We start from the raw sequence: 12,910 nt of genomic DNA on the forward strand, positions 1-12,910 counted from the left end.
TCTGAGACTGGCAGACCCTGCCCTGGGGCTCCTTTTAAAGATAGGATTTGGAAGCACTGGGATGTGCAAAACAAGAATGAATTGGCTGTATACACCTGATAGCTTAATTCTAACTGTAGTTTCTTGATTAACTGATTTACCACTATATTAAGTATTGTAATGGGGATTTCCGCTCTCAACATCGGTGCCCTAGGGTCATGTGACAGAAGCCTTAGCAACAAGGCCCCTGCTTTGTTTCTAGAGAATAAGTAGCGTTCGTTCTAGATCATGAATTCAACATGGATGTTCCCCCTTATGAAATGTTCTACTGAGGCTGCTGAGGTTGCGGTATCGGTATACTGCTTATGAAAGGTTCTGTTATTCGCTCTGGTGTTCGTTCTGTTGATTCTCTATAGCGTCACGCTTGCCTATCGTCTCCTTGCACTCTGCGAGTGTGGTGGTGTTGTCTCTTCGCAATCGACCCGTCTGCCAACGCAGACAGCCTACGAGCATTCCCATCTTACAGTATCTTATTATTAGACGTATTATCAGTTGTTACCACTAATATACAGTAAATAATCTAGTACTATCGTAGAATCCAAATGACAACTTCACCAAGATTAATGCCAGCATAAGTACCAGAAATTAGCTTAAATCCAAGGAGTACCTTGTAATACTCCTATTCCTAGTCTACAAAATATCCTGTGATAGCTATAAATATATACTTAAATAGTAAAGTCTAACAGTTAAGAATAATCAATATCTTCATATTAGGTAAAAGCTATTTTAGTATCTCTTGTTAAGACTCTCTAACAAACTCTCAGAGATACTTACGAATAACCTTTCTTAATAGGACACTTGGTAGCATAGGTACTAGTTGGGTATAGGAGATAAGGTTATAGAATTCTTAGTACTCAACGAAGAGAAAGAGTAAATACGTTACAGTAATTAGGTTAAGAAGCTTCTACTCCTACATTTCTTAGGTAAAGATAGATACTGGTCTTCTCTCAGCCTAAGATATAGTAAATTAAGGATTAGTATTAATATCCAACAAAAGACCTAGGTAAATATACCATATTACTAAGTAGCTGATAGACACTACTAGTTTCTTAGAGTACCTGCTTTAGTAATCATTATCTATACCTTAGGCCATCAAGATACTTCTGTATTATCAATATCCCTGTATAATTTATAGCTAGATACACGAGAACTATACGGCAATATTTATATATAACGCCTAGCTTTCTATCTTTAGTGTTCACAACTTATTGAAACCTTTCCCAGTAATCTATACAATATTAAGTAGGACTTATATCCTAGTTAAGATTCTGCTTCAACCTACTATAGCCAGTTTTAAGCTACTAATCTACAAACTCCTTTATTATTTCTGGTATACAGACAATGATCTTATTGATACGGTTGGGTTTAATTCGTAAAAGGGTATCTGGGGTAAGTAGTATAGTATATGACTGAGAGTCTAGAAGGTCAGGAACTAATCTAAACTAGCTCTCAGATTAGTATTGGCTCTGGCTCTGGTTTTTACGTTAAGATAGAGAGTCTTCAGGGAGGAGAAAGTATAGCACGTCAATTGGCACCCCGTCTTAACTATCGAAGTTAGACGATAGATAGAGGTCTAAGAGCTAAGATATAGTAGATTCAGTTAGCTAGATACTAGAGAAGAAGAGGATAAGAAACTTACTGATTACTTTACACAAAAAGATATACAGTCTTCTAGAGCCTCTGTTTGACCCTATTCTAGATACTAGAATTAATCTATCGTCTTTTGTATTCACATAGATAGATTCTATTGGCTAGCTTAGTGGATGATCCTTATACTAACCCTCACCGCACCTCAGTACACCTCACCGTACCTCAAGGGTAAACCTAAATAAACCTCACTACACCTCAATACACCTCACCACACCTCAGAGATAAACCTGAATAAACCTTACTGCACCTCAAAGTAACCCTCAGGTTAAGAAAATAGTATAATTAGAACAGCTAAGTCTAATATTAGGAACTTTGAACTTGATTTACAGCGTATCTGTGCCAGTTATTCTTGATTCTTTAAAACAGAATGATAGAAGAAAAATTAACGGTTCAAATGATATTAAAATAAGGTGACTTTAACGACATCTTAAGGTTTACTTTATAAAATTATAGTTCTACCCATAAAGATACATATGCTATACAATGTATTCCATAGATACTAACAACTTTACATACTGTTTTGTCGATAACCCTTATTGACCACTTCCAACGTCGAAATCATTAGATAACACTAAGGATTCACAGGTAACAATGTGTACTGTTTACTTTTACATAAGTATTTATTCATAGTTCCTCATATTGATAGAGTATTCAATAATATGGTTTCACGCTGACGGAACAGATGTAAAAAACAGAGATGGATCATATATTTTATCCACCCAAAAGGGGTAAGGCGACAAAAATTTCTTGTAATGCATTCTTACCTTGAAGCCCTTTCTCATCAGCAATTTTCCAAATGAGGTGGAAGGGAAAGTCTTCGAACAGAGCATCATTTCTGCGTCCATCCCCACGGAAAGCATAATAAGCAGGATTGAAGGGATTTTCTCGGTGTCTCCAATCAAGGGCTGACTAAGTCATATAGCCTCCAACCTTTAGCAGGTCTGAACAGATATCAATTGTTGTCTGCTGATTATGCAGGTTGCGGAGTCTACCGCCAAATTTTTGGATCATACTATCAGCGGCAGTCTCTCCTCTATTATTGATACGGTCGGGAGATAGCCCTGCCTGTAAATTGCTGTTGCTAAATGAACGCCAGGTAAGCCGCGAATATGAGACCCACTGAGAACTGTAACGTTGCCAGCTTGTCACTATCTGTAGTTATGGTTAGTGCAAATTCAGGGACTTACAGAGAGAGAGAGAGAGAGAGTGTGTGTGTGTGTGAAATCATTTACCCTGTCCCCTCGCGAGTTCCCAGGCTACATGACGTATAGATACAGTAGTGGCAGCCTATTAGGCTGCCATCATCACTCTAGGCAGAAGGAAGCTACTGGGACTACAAATAGCTGCGCCTGGTTGCATAGTTAGAGAATAATCATCATACTTGTATCTCAATCCAGTGTCTCAACTTCGCGAACGATATGCAGGATACGACAACTATATATCTTGGGTTATGTACAAGTAGAGTGATCCACTTCCTGACAGTATCTTAGAGCCTCGTCAAGGCCTACCGTGGCCCATTGCCATCCCTATTGTTAGGCTGTCCCTATGACGCACGACTACGAAACCTCTGTGACACCTCGGCGAAGTCCAGTACAGCTCGTAGTGTCTTGGCTCGCGAGACGGTGTCTGGTTTACCTTTGTCACCTTTATTTGAGCCTCCTAGCAGACGCGATACACTTTTGAGCGCGTCCTCAACTTGTCTTCTTAATTCCGCTCGCGGCTCTCGTAGTCTCGGGTATTCCATCAAAACGTGGCGGACTGTCTTCTGCGTGCCGCACTCGCACTGATCATCATCACTGTAGCTAATCTTCTTTCGATAGCTAGATAGCCAGTTGTAGCCCATGCGTAGCTGTGTCAGCAAGTATGCGCGGTTCCTGAGTAAATTCCTATAGAGTTTTCTGGTGTACCGCGCTGGTAGTGTGTCGTTAATCTTCCGTAGGTGTGAGCCCTTGGTGCTTAACTTCTATTCTTGTCCCCACTGAGCATGAATCTTATTACGGATATACGCGTTCTCCCTTGACAGTAGCGGCCGAAAAGGATAGGTTTTGCCCGGTTGTACTGGTTGTACTGCTTCCTTAGCGAGTCGATCCGCCGCATCGCTACCGGTGTTTTCATAATGCCCTGGCACCCACTGGAGGCGGAGCAATATAGATTCTGCTTAGACCTTGGTGGCTGTATAGAGGGTTGTCTGGATGATTCGCTGGCCCGATTTATTTTTCGCGTTTTGGATTGCCTGTAGGGCTGATTTGCTATTACAGAGAATAGTGGCGGTTGTGTGCCTACTGTCTCTGATGATCGGACGTTGGTGAGCTAACTTAAACACCATGTTGACCGTGTAGAAGATGCCAATGAGTTCCGCTACATGAACCGACCAACAATCCATCGGTCCTACCTGGATTTGTTGAGACTCTATCACCTCATCATCATCATTGAGTGTGACGATGGCAGCCCCCAGATGACCCTCGCGACCGGAGGCATCCGAGTAGACGATAATATTCGATGTTTTCCTCGCAATCTCTGCTCGTTCTCTCGCTGTTTCCCGGTCGTGTTCGAGCTCGATCTCCGCAAAGGCGTCCGACCGCCATGGGGGCAACGGACAAGGGCCAAAAGACATTAAGTAGCTTCGACAGGCCTACTTGTATAGACCACTACCCCAGTTTTTTCACCCTATAATGAGGCTTCTGGACTCTTGAGGTTCACCAGGCCTCTCACCCTGGGTATCTCTTAGTTTGCTCCTTAAGCATACATCATAGGCAGGCCAACTAGGACGACACCGCTTTAACCGAACGAGGTTAGTCTCAGGCCCCCAGTGCGAGTAAGGTAATTGACTTCCGTCTGTTTCTACACCGATACGCGCATCGGTCCTCTCAGGCTATACAGACAGTCTCTTGACAAGGGCCCACCCCTGCCACAGTGGCTACCATTGTACACCACGCCCCGCGAAAGCTTATGCTCTCGTTTCGCGTTACCTAGGGAGGTCTCCCTCTACTAGGTCGACCGTGTCTTGCAGAGAGCCCTCGTATACACTCCAGCCGGCAGTGTATGTCGATCGCTCCCTACTAACCAAGCTTGGTCCCCAGCGACTAAACAGGGCCGATGATTTACCCGTGGCACAGCCTTAACGAGCTTCATCAGTTACCATCAGCCAACCACCAATATCTTCCAGATTGCCCATGTATCTCCTAAGAGGGTTGCCCGTGTCTCGGCGGTGCCCGTGTCTCGCAGAACAGCCGCGCTAGAGCTTACCCGTAGCTTCGCCTTAATGAGGTCTCCAGCGAACGACGTCTCCGAGTCTTAACGAGTTCGAGTCTTAACGAGGCCTCTGGGCCTTGAACGAGGTCTGTCTGATATTAGCTTGACTGCCTACGTCGCTGGTTCACTACCGCCTCGCCGCATCTCGCACGATACGATCCCAGACCGTATACAAGCTCAGGGGTGTCCTGTCTTCTTCCTAGGGCGACACCACTTCGACTGGTAATGCAAGACCAGCGTCTGGGCCCGAGTGCGAGTCGGGTAAGAAGAAGTCGGATGGTTTTCATATCCCGTTTTCCCCTGATTTTGGTGTGGTTTTATGGTCGTGCCCCACACACAGCGCGCCGGGCCGGACCGCACAACCACGACAGATTCACTTTGGTCTCCCGCAACGGGGATTAACACCGGACACCACGAGAAGGTATGAATCCATTGTCCCAACAGCCTGGCGAGGACTGTCGCCCAGTGCGAGCTCACTGGGGGCGGGACTTACAGAGAAGTGCAAATCCAGCTTCACCAATTTGGACTCTTTTCTTATTTCTTGGCCCGCTGCCAAGACGCTAGCTAGAGAAATGGGTGCATCTAAATTGACCATTTGACATTACGTCATGGGCATTCTGAATTTCACCTTGGGTCTACTGTCCGTGATATTTCAAGTCAAACTTCCTATTGATGGATGTTTCAATAATGTACCGAAAGACTGGCTAATTGAGGCCTCGAATAATGGGTAGCTACCTCCGTAAACAACATAGATCCATATTTGGGCTGATCTTTCCATCATTAAGGATTATAAGCCTTATACACTTGCAACGCACCCTCAATACTTTGTATCAAACCAAACAAGACCGTCAAACCAATGGCGACCCAGAGTGGATACCACTGGCTAATATCACGCCTATCATTCCACCATTGTGCAAAGGTGGATGGCCGAGATTTATCGAATTCTATTTTGAGCTCAATGAGCCGGTCGTGCCAATATTTGTAGTGTCTGATATGTCTTTCCGCTTTTCCGCAGTGCAGTAATTTACCGTCTAGCTCCTCCGGTCCGTGCTGCCTTTTAAGCCTTTTAAACCACTTCTTTGTCCGTTTATCCCCTTGTGGAAATAAAAGGGCCAAGGTTCCCATTGTCTCATCAACAAGGTGATTTGGAAAAATTCGGTCTCTGTAAGATACATATCACCACATAAGTTAGAGGATTTGTGGTACCAAAACTTTCGTTACACTCACTCTCTATGGGATTCCAAAAAGGATGCGTGGTGGAAAATCTCCACCCTCCTGTCAATAATTCGAAGATGGTCGTAAAGGTTCGAGGTAGGTACTACCTGAAAACCTGCAATCTGATCAATATTGCAGATCTTAAACTCCATACCCAGTTTGATTCCATCGTCTTCGATATAACAAGCCTCCGGAAATTTCGCCCGCATGAAGTCCTGCAAGAAACCATCATTCCAGATCAACCTTTCCCTTCCATAATGGGCATTTGCAAGTCCTCCAACATCAATCATATAGAGGACACGGACTGTCAGGTCTATAGATGCATTGATAGCCTTATTTGAAGGTGGGTCGCTGGTCCATTTACATTGCTGTATAAAATTCCTCACCTCGGACCATGAGTCTCCCTTTTGTATGCAAGCAGCAACTTCCACGAGATGCTCATGCGTCCTCATTTCAAGGCTGCTCTCGCGGGACTCCACTGCTCTTCTGCACTGTTCGCTGTAATATTGCAAATATGGGCGAAAAGATCGCTTCGGGTATCTGTCGACGATGCCCCATAAATGGGAAATTATTTTCTCCTGAAGGGGTGAGGGCATTGGTGATTCGACAAATGAAACATCTAGCGAAACAGTATTTGCGGGCGAAGGTAGATTTTGTAAGTGAAGCATTTTGTGGGGCTTTTCGTTCTATCTGAAATCCCCTACTGGACTTACCTGTTCGACACTCTTATAAGTACACTATCCATCAGGCGGTGTGACGAGAGTGATATGTCATGCGTTGGCAGCACAGCCTCTGACGCCACGTAGCATCGAGGCATACTAGACTTGTTGTTGAGATTGAGATCGGGGGTTCGTATTTGCGTTTTCTCTTCACCGCATACTTCCCTGTCCTTTCACGACTTCTTCTTCATGCATATCCTAGCTAGGTTCATTTACGAACACAGAGTGGACGCTTATTTTCCCTTGATCAGTACTATTTGAATGCGATATCATCTCGAGCGAGCTCAGTTCCTATCCGAACCTTTTTCAGAGCCATCATGGGATTTCCGGGGCGCCGTCCTTCGTTTCCATTTTTCAGTAAATCGAAGCCCGATTGGCCCGAATCACAAATTTCCATTGGAAGACACTGCGGCATGAGAGGCGACTATCATTGTTGGCAGGCCGAGGGGCCTGCTAAAAAAGTCTTCGAGGAAATCAGCGCACGAATTCTGGAAGTACTCGATAACTCTGTGGGTCCAGTCCCAAGTCCTAGCTTAGTTCTGTTCGATATGTTCATGATCGGAAAAGCGCCCGACACCGCAATTCCCCACATAATGTTCTCGTGCAGCTAGGAAGAGCCTCGAAAAGCAGCAGTCGAAGCAATCAAACAGTCCGATATTCTCAGTAATTGCCCGAGCGGAATCCTCCTTGGCCATTGGAAACATCCTCCTCATCTCAAGATCGTGCGATTGCTGATGCTTTCCCCGCGGTCCTTGGGCTGCAAATTCAACATCGAAACCGAACCTACTTCCTCCTCGAGTGGTAGAACTCCCTTCATAATGTTCAACAACAACCCACTCCGTGGTCGCGGCTCTAAATCCCCGAGTCCAATGAATCTACCAAGCAAGAGCCGTCCCAATACTCTGAGCAAGGTCGATCATGGGCGACAAACTGTGAACTCCGCCCAAGCATTGCAGCTGGTGCTACGAAATACCTATACGACCTCTGGGCATCCTCGGGTGGCAACCATCGGAGCCAGGGTCATGATATCTGGCAAAAGTTTCTACTTTGTGCCAGCACATATATCCTATCCAGAAGAATACATTCGAACCGAATCGAATTCAACGGTTGATTTGGAGTCAAATGATGACGAATACTTTTTTGAAGGTTTTGATGGTGCGAACGAAGGCCCACCAGATACTCGTGAGGCTGACCTTATGAGCCGGTATAGCTTGACTCCTGGCTCAAGCAGCCAAGAGACAGAGTGGGGTCTGAGTCAAGCCGATGCAGCATCAGAATCCAAATCTGATGGTCTCACACCCCGGTCGAAAGACATTAGAGAAATGGATGTTATTCATCGTCAACCCATTCAAGGAGTGCCCCCTCTTGGTAGTCGCGAGTCATCTTCATTGGTTCATTCTTTCCGAGCAGGGGTAGAATTCGCCTACTTAAAATCAAAAACTTTGGATTACTCGTTGATAGAGATTGAAAATATCGACGAGTCTTCATTGTTACTTCCTGTTTTCTCTCTTGAAAACATCACTCGTCTGAATTCCGACTCAGTCAATGTCATCTCAGCAACAGGCTCAGGGAGTATTCTTAGTGGTGTTTTGTCCAATCGGCGTTCTTTCATTCGACTTCCGAACTCTACCAAATACAGCGAGTCTCTTCAAGTTCAATTTAAAGGTTTCCTTCAGCAAGGTGACTCGGGCTCGCTGGTCCGAGACGCAGAGACAGGAATGATATACGGTCACATCGCTGCAGGTGACACAGAATCCCAAACTGCAATTATTATTCCAGCTTTCGATGTTTTCGGCGACATGGCGGAAAAGTCCAAGCATGGTTTCATTCCGCCGCTGCCAGAAACACACGACGTATCAGAGTTCTCTATATTGCGCCCATCATCCTTTATTCTGAGAGAGAATCAAAATTTCGTTCCTGAACCGATGGCTCCGAACAGTGATCCGAGCACTACAACCTATGTTCCTTCTCTGACCGACCTGACGGACTCATCGAGCCCAACATTCCAGCACGGGTACTCGCGACATGAAGGTGGATTCTTGCCCGGGTTGAATTCGGGCATTCAATTCCTGCAGACCCCGACATCCAGCTACCATAGCCGCCAGTCGGTTGACCCAACGCAGTTTTCCAGCCAACGAATCCCCTCAACTCCTTCCTCACAGCCAGCCGGATTAGATCCAAATATTCAATCTACTGAAAGCCAGAGCTTCGCATGTAAATGGGAGGGCTGTAGATACGCGAGGAATTTCTCTTCGAAATCTACCTTATGGCGACATATCCAGTCACAGCATGTTTCGCCGTCCGAATTTGAATGCAAGTACTGCGACAAGAGGCTTAGTCGCAGGGACAAGATGCAACAACATATGAGGTTGGCACACGGCTAGGGCAAACGGTATCCAGAGGATATGGTAAGCGGTGGTAGCAGCTTAACAGTCTCCATACTCAACCAAATGGCCAGGACGCAGGAAGATACTCGAGACATTTGATTTAATTCATAAGCGACCAACACAGCCCATTTCGAAATCACATTATACTGTCTTCAATCTCATCATCATCACTACAACCCGTCCCATAGATACGATGGCACAGGCTTCCTTCCCACTCAGCATACTCTTGCCTTAGGGCTCACTGTCGAGTCGGACTTTGCACCCCCAATGAGGTTCATTTCCATTCTGTATAGTAAACTTCTAACTAGTATTTCCCATTTTAAGCTCGGAAAACTCAGCCCCATTGCCTGTTTTTGCAGGTTAAAAGGAGAGGAGACCATCATAGAACGAGGAGGCGTGCATGCCTACAATTATCTGCTGGGCGTGAAGTAGTGACTACAATGCCTCGTTTGTGTCTTGAGTATATTAAGCACATTGTTATTCTGAAAATACGTGGCCAAGTGAAAAAAAAAATGCTTACCATGACAATAAGAATATTTTTCATGGATTCTCCTTAATGGTATACAAACAGGTAGGCTACAAAATATGTTCCTGAAATCCTGAGGATATAGCAATTATTTTGAGAGTATATTCAACAATATTTTATGGAGATTAGTGGCGTTGTATATAAGAGAGCACTTGAACTTGACAAGGTGTCTAGGTTTGCCAGTAAGATAGATATATTTTCAACAACTCATACTGATCCAAATGTAAAAATCAAATTAGCCACAACCATGACCGGTTCTATGTGGATGAATATAACCCATCAGAATTACCAGATTTTCTTAATATGAATACAATTGAAATTTTTGATTATTTCTATGTAGAGTATGGTAAAGACGCACTGCGTACCACTCAAATCAAAACGTGGTAAAATACACATAAAAACCAGGAGCTAATCAGCTGCATAACTATCACCTGACTACCTTGAACAGGGTCAATAGGCGAAGTTTATGCTAGTGCGGATAGTTGTTGGATATCGTAGGATATCCGCAAAACGATAACGATCATAGATCGATATCCAACTATCCGCTCCAGCGGATAACGATATGCCGCAGTCTAAGCTGAAATCCACCTGCCCCAGGGTGAGTTCGGTTCGAATCCCCCGCTCCGTCAATTTGCGGATCAAGTCCAGGCATCCTGCCAGATTGACTTGGCCTGAGGGCATGCGCGGTCGGCGGAGCGCTTTCAGTGCCGCTTCGCTGTCTGCAAAGATGACCAGGCCATTCTTCGCCTATCTAGCCCAGGGCTCGGTACTGCTCAGAATTTACTAGAGTACCACCTCTATGGTACGTAGCTCCGCAGCATACACGGCTGACGTGTTGTCGATATGGGCGACGTGCTATTCAAGATCAATCATTGCAGCGGCTCTGTACCCCGTCCTCCTCGGGATCTAAATCAGCCTGTAGCTCACTATGGACTGATTGCATCCGCCAATCAAGTGGTGAAAGACAGTCAGTTACGGGATCAGATAAGTCATGAACTGGGTGCATATTGCGTGGAGATGGAAACTGCGGGACTAATGAATAATTTTCCATGTCTGGTTATTCATGGAATCTGCGACTATGCCAACTCGCATAAGAATAAGGAATGGCAGGATTATGCCGCTGCCACTGCTGCGGCATATGCCAAAGAGCTTCTTTTAGTGACCTCAATTACTCATACACTAGCGGTGCATTATCCTCTATCCGATCCTGGTATGCGTATCTCATATACATTATCTGTTGAGCAAAGTATAATACTCTTATACAGGGGCGAAAAAGTCGTCAAACATAATCATTCATTCCCAACCCAACCACCAGTGGTGATCAACCAAAGTGAGCTAGGCGGAATCTACCTTGGCATGATCAGTGGTGAAGAGATAATCCCAAGGCGGTCATATGGGGACTTAGACCCTGAAGGCCCTGCTCAGAGAAAGCAGTGGATACGTGATGCGTGCGGCCTGTTCGTCCGCATAATTGACTCACGTGTCCACCTCATCCATCATACAGCGAGGGAGTTTCTACTGCAACAAACAAATACAAGAGCTGTACCGGGAAGATGGATGCCCTCCTGAAGAAGGACGTCAATGTAAAGAAAAACTGTTCCCAGTTGGATCTCCTACCATAATACGTGGCCTGTGTGCCTTGTCGTCGGTATCATGATCTGCGAGGAAGTTGAGCTTTCTATGGAAGGGGCAGATTCCCGCACATATGAAGGCAATGCTGAACTCCCAATCGGCCAGATAACTCTCGCTGCTGGTGTTCCCAACCCAGTGGGCAATCTCTTTGACCCACATGCTAATCTAAGCTCGACCACGCGAAGGGTAACCGTGTTCAAGGCCAGGACGGGTAAGAGCAGTATTTTTGCTGTAGAGTTGAAGAAGGTCACAACCGAGCTGTTCAGCAAGACGCTGAAGTTGAAGGAGGCTGGGCTAACAGTGGATGCCCTCCGTCTTGCCGAAGTCCCCATTGAATCTCCTCAAGAGGCGCTGGAGAAGCCTGTGGATGCCGAGGATCTTCTTCTCGATGATCTTGACCCCAAATGCTATGAAGACATGGAGAAATGATAAGATTTGCCGCAGTCCAGCGGTATGGCACACTTGTATCCTTGGTACCAGAAAGGCTCTGCACTTCTTTCCATTTTATATTTTCCTTATTCGATGGGTATCTCTACTTCTTGAAGTTTGATCGAAAGTGTAGTTAACTTGGAACAATGATTAGCAGATTGTCAGTTATGAAATTCTCAATTCTGAGCTCACTGAAATACGTTAACGTACTGAAGGAGCCGTTCCACTAGCACCCTACAGGGTATGATTATCCAACATGTACGTAACCCGCCTCTATTTGTATATTTGGACACGTAGCAATGAAAAAAAAGGCCCCCGTCGCCCCTCTTTGATCTTACATCATTGGACCGTCTCGAATTTGATATATTCAGTTTAATAATTCCTCAGGGTGACACATGTTAATTCCCACATTTAGCCGTGTAATATGTCTAATACTACGTGAGCAAAGCGATCACTGTTAATAAGCTGAATTTTCTAGCAGGCGCATATCGAAATCGTATCTTGGCATTTCAGGTGATGCCTCTTAGCGGTGGGATGCGCAAAATGTCAAATTCAATCGTAGCTGCCGAGAGATATCAAGGTTGACGCATTTTAGAGCGTTTTAAAGTTGCAGTGGTCAGCCTCATGGCAACGACGAAGTGAGGAAAATACGCTTGTGATAGGTGTTCGTCCAACTGAACGAGGCAAGAATCGCGAAAACCCAGCAGGAAGCTCTCTACGAGCAGGTGGTCTAGGCAAGATCGGCTTGTACGCATCCCATGATTTGGGTGTAATGTATCCTTACTCAGCGGCGCCGTGGGTCATTTGAACTCACGAGTGTAGATCAACAGGGAGGCATGCGGATGCAGACAGCGTGTATAAAATGATGCAGCATTTAAGGACAGCTTGACCCACGAAAACCCAACCAGCGCCTTTTGACGACAATAGTTGTCCGGGTAGAGTCATGGGATAAATGACTGGATGGGTGGTCTGGACCGGTGGTCTAGATACTGCCGTCCCGAAATCTTGTGCGGTCTTGAAGTCTGATGAGTTCTAGAATCTAAAAATATGGGCCCTTGGCT

The 12,910-nt window shown here is 45.3% G+C and overlaps 2 protein-coding genes across 2 annotated transcripts; both read left to right on the forward strand.

The window, feature by feature from the left end:
- Positions 1 to 7,693: 7,693 nt before the first annotated feature.
- Positions 7,694 to 9,259, forward strand: N7509_009875 (C2H2-type zinc finger protein; the record flags this gene model as incomplete). Its single annotated transcript, XM_056634512.1, has 1 exon — positions 7,694 to 9,259. One exon carries the CDS (start codon positions 7,694 to 7,696, stop codon positions 9,257 to 9,259), a length of 1,566 nt encoding a protein of 521 aa, XP_056485132.1.
- Positions 9,260 to 11,441: 2,182 nt separating this feature from the next.
- On the forward strand, positions 11,442 to 11,849 carry N7509_009876 (uncharacterized protein; the record flags this gene model as incomplete). Its single annotated transcript, XM_056634513.1, has 1 exon — positions 11,442 to 11,849. One exon carries the CDS (start codon positions 11,442 to 11,444, stop codon positions 11,847 to 11,849), a length of 408 nt encoding a protein of 135 aa, XP_056485133.1.
- Between the last annotated feature and the right edge of the window lie 1,061 nt (positions 11,850 to 12,910).

This window comes from Penicillium cosmopolitanum (assembly GCF_028827165.1).
Source record: "Penicillium cosmopolitanum strain IBT 29677 chromosome Unknown utg000009l:1.0-9042332.0:1.0-9050551.0, whole genome shotgun sequence".
Classification (NCBI taxonomy): domain Eukaryota; kingdom Fungi; phylum Ascomycota; class Eurotiomycetes; order Eurotiales; family Aspergillaceae; genus Penicillium; species Penicillium cosmopolitanum.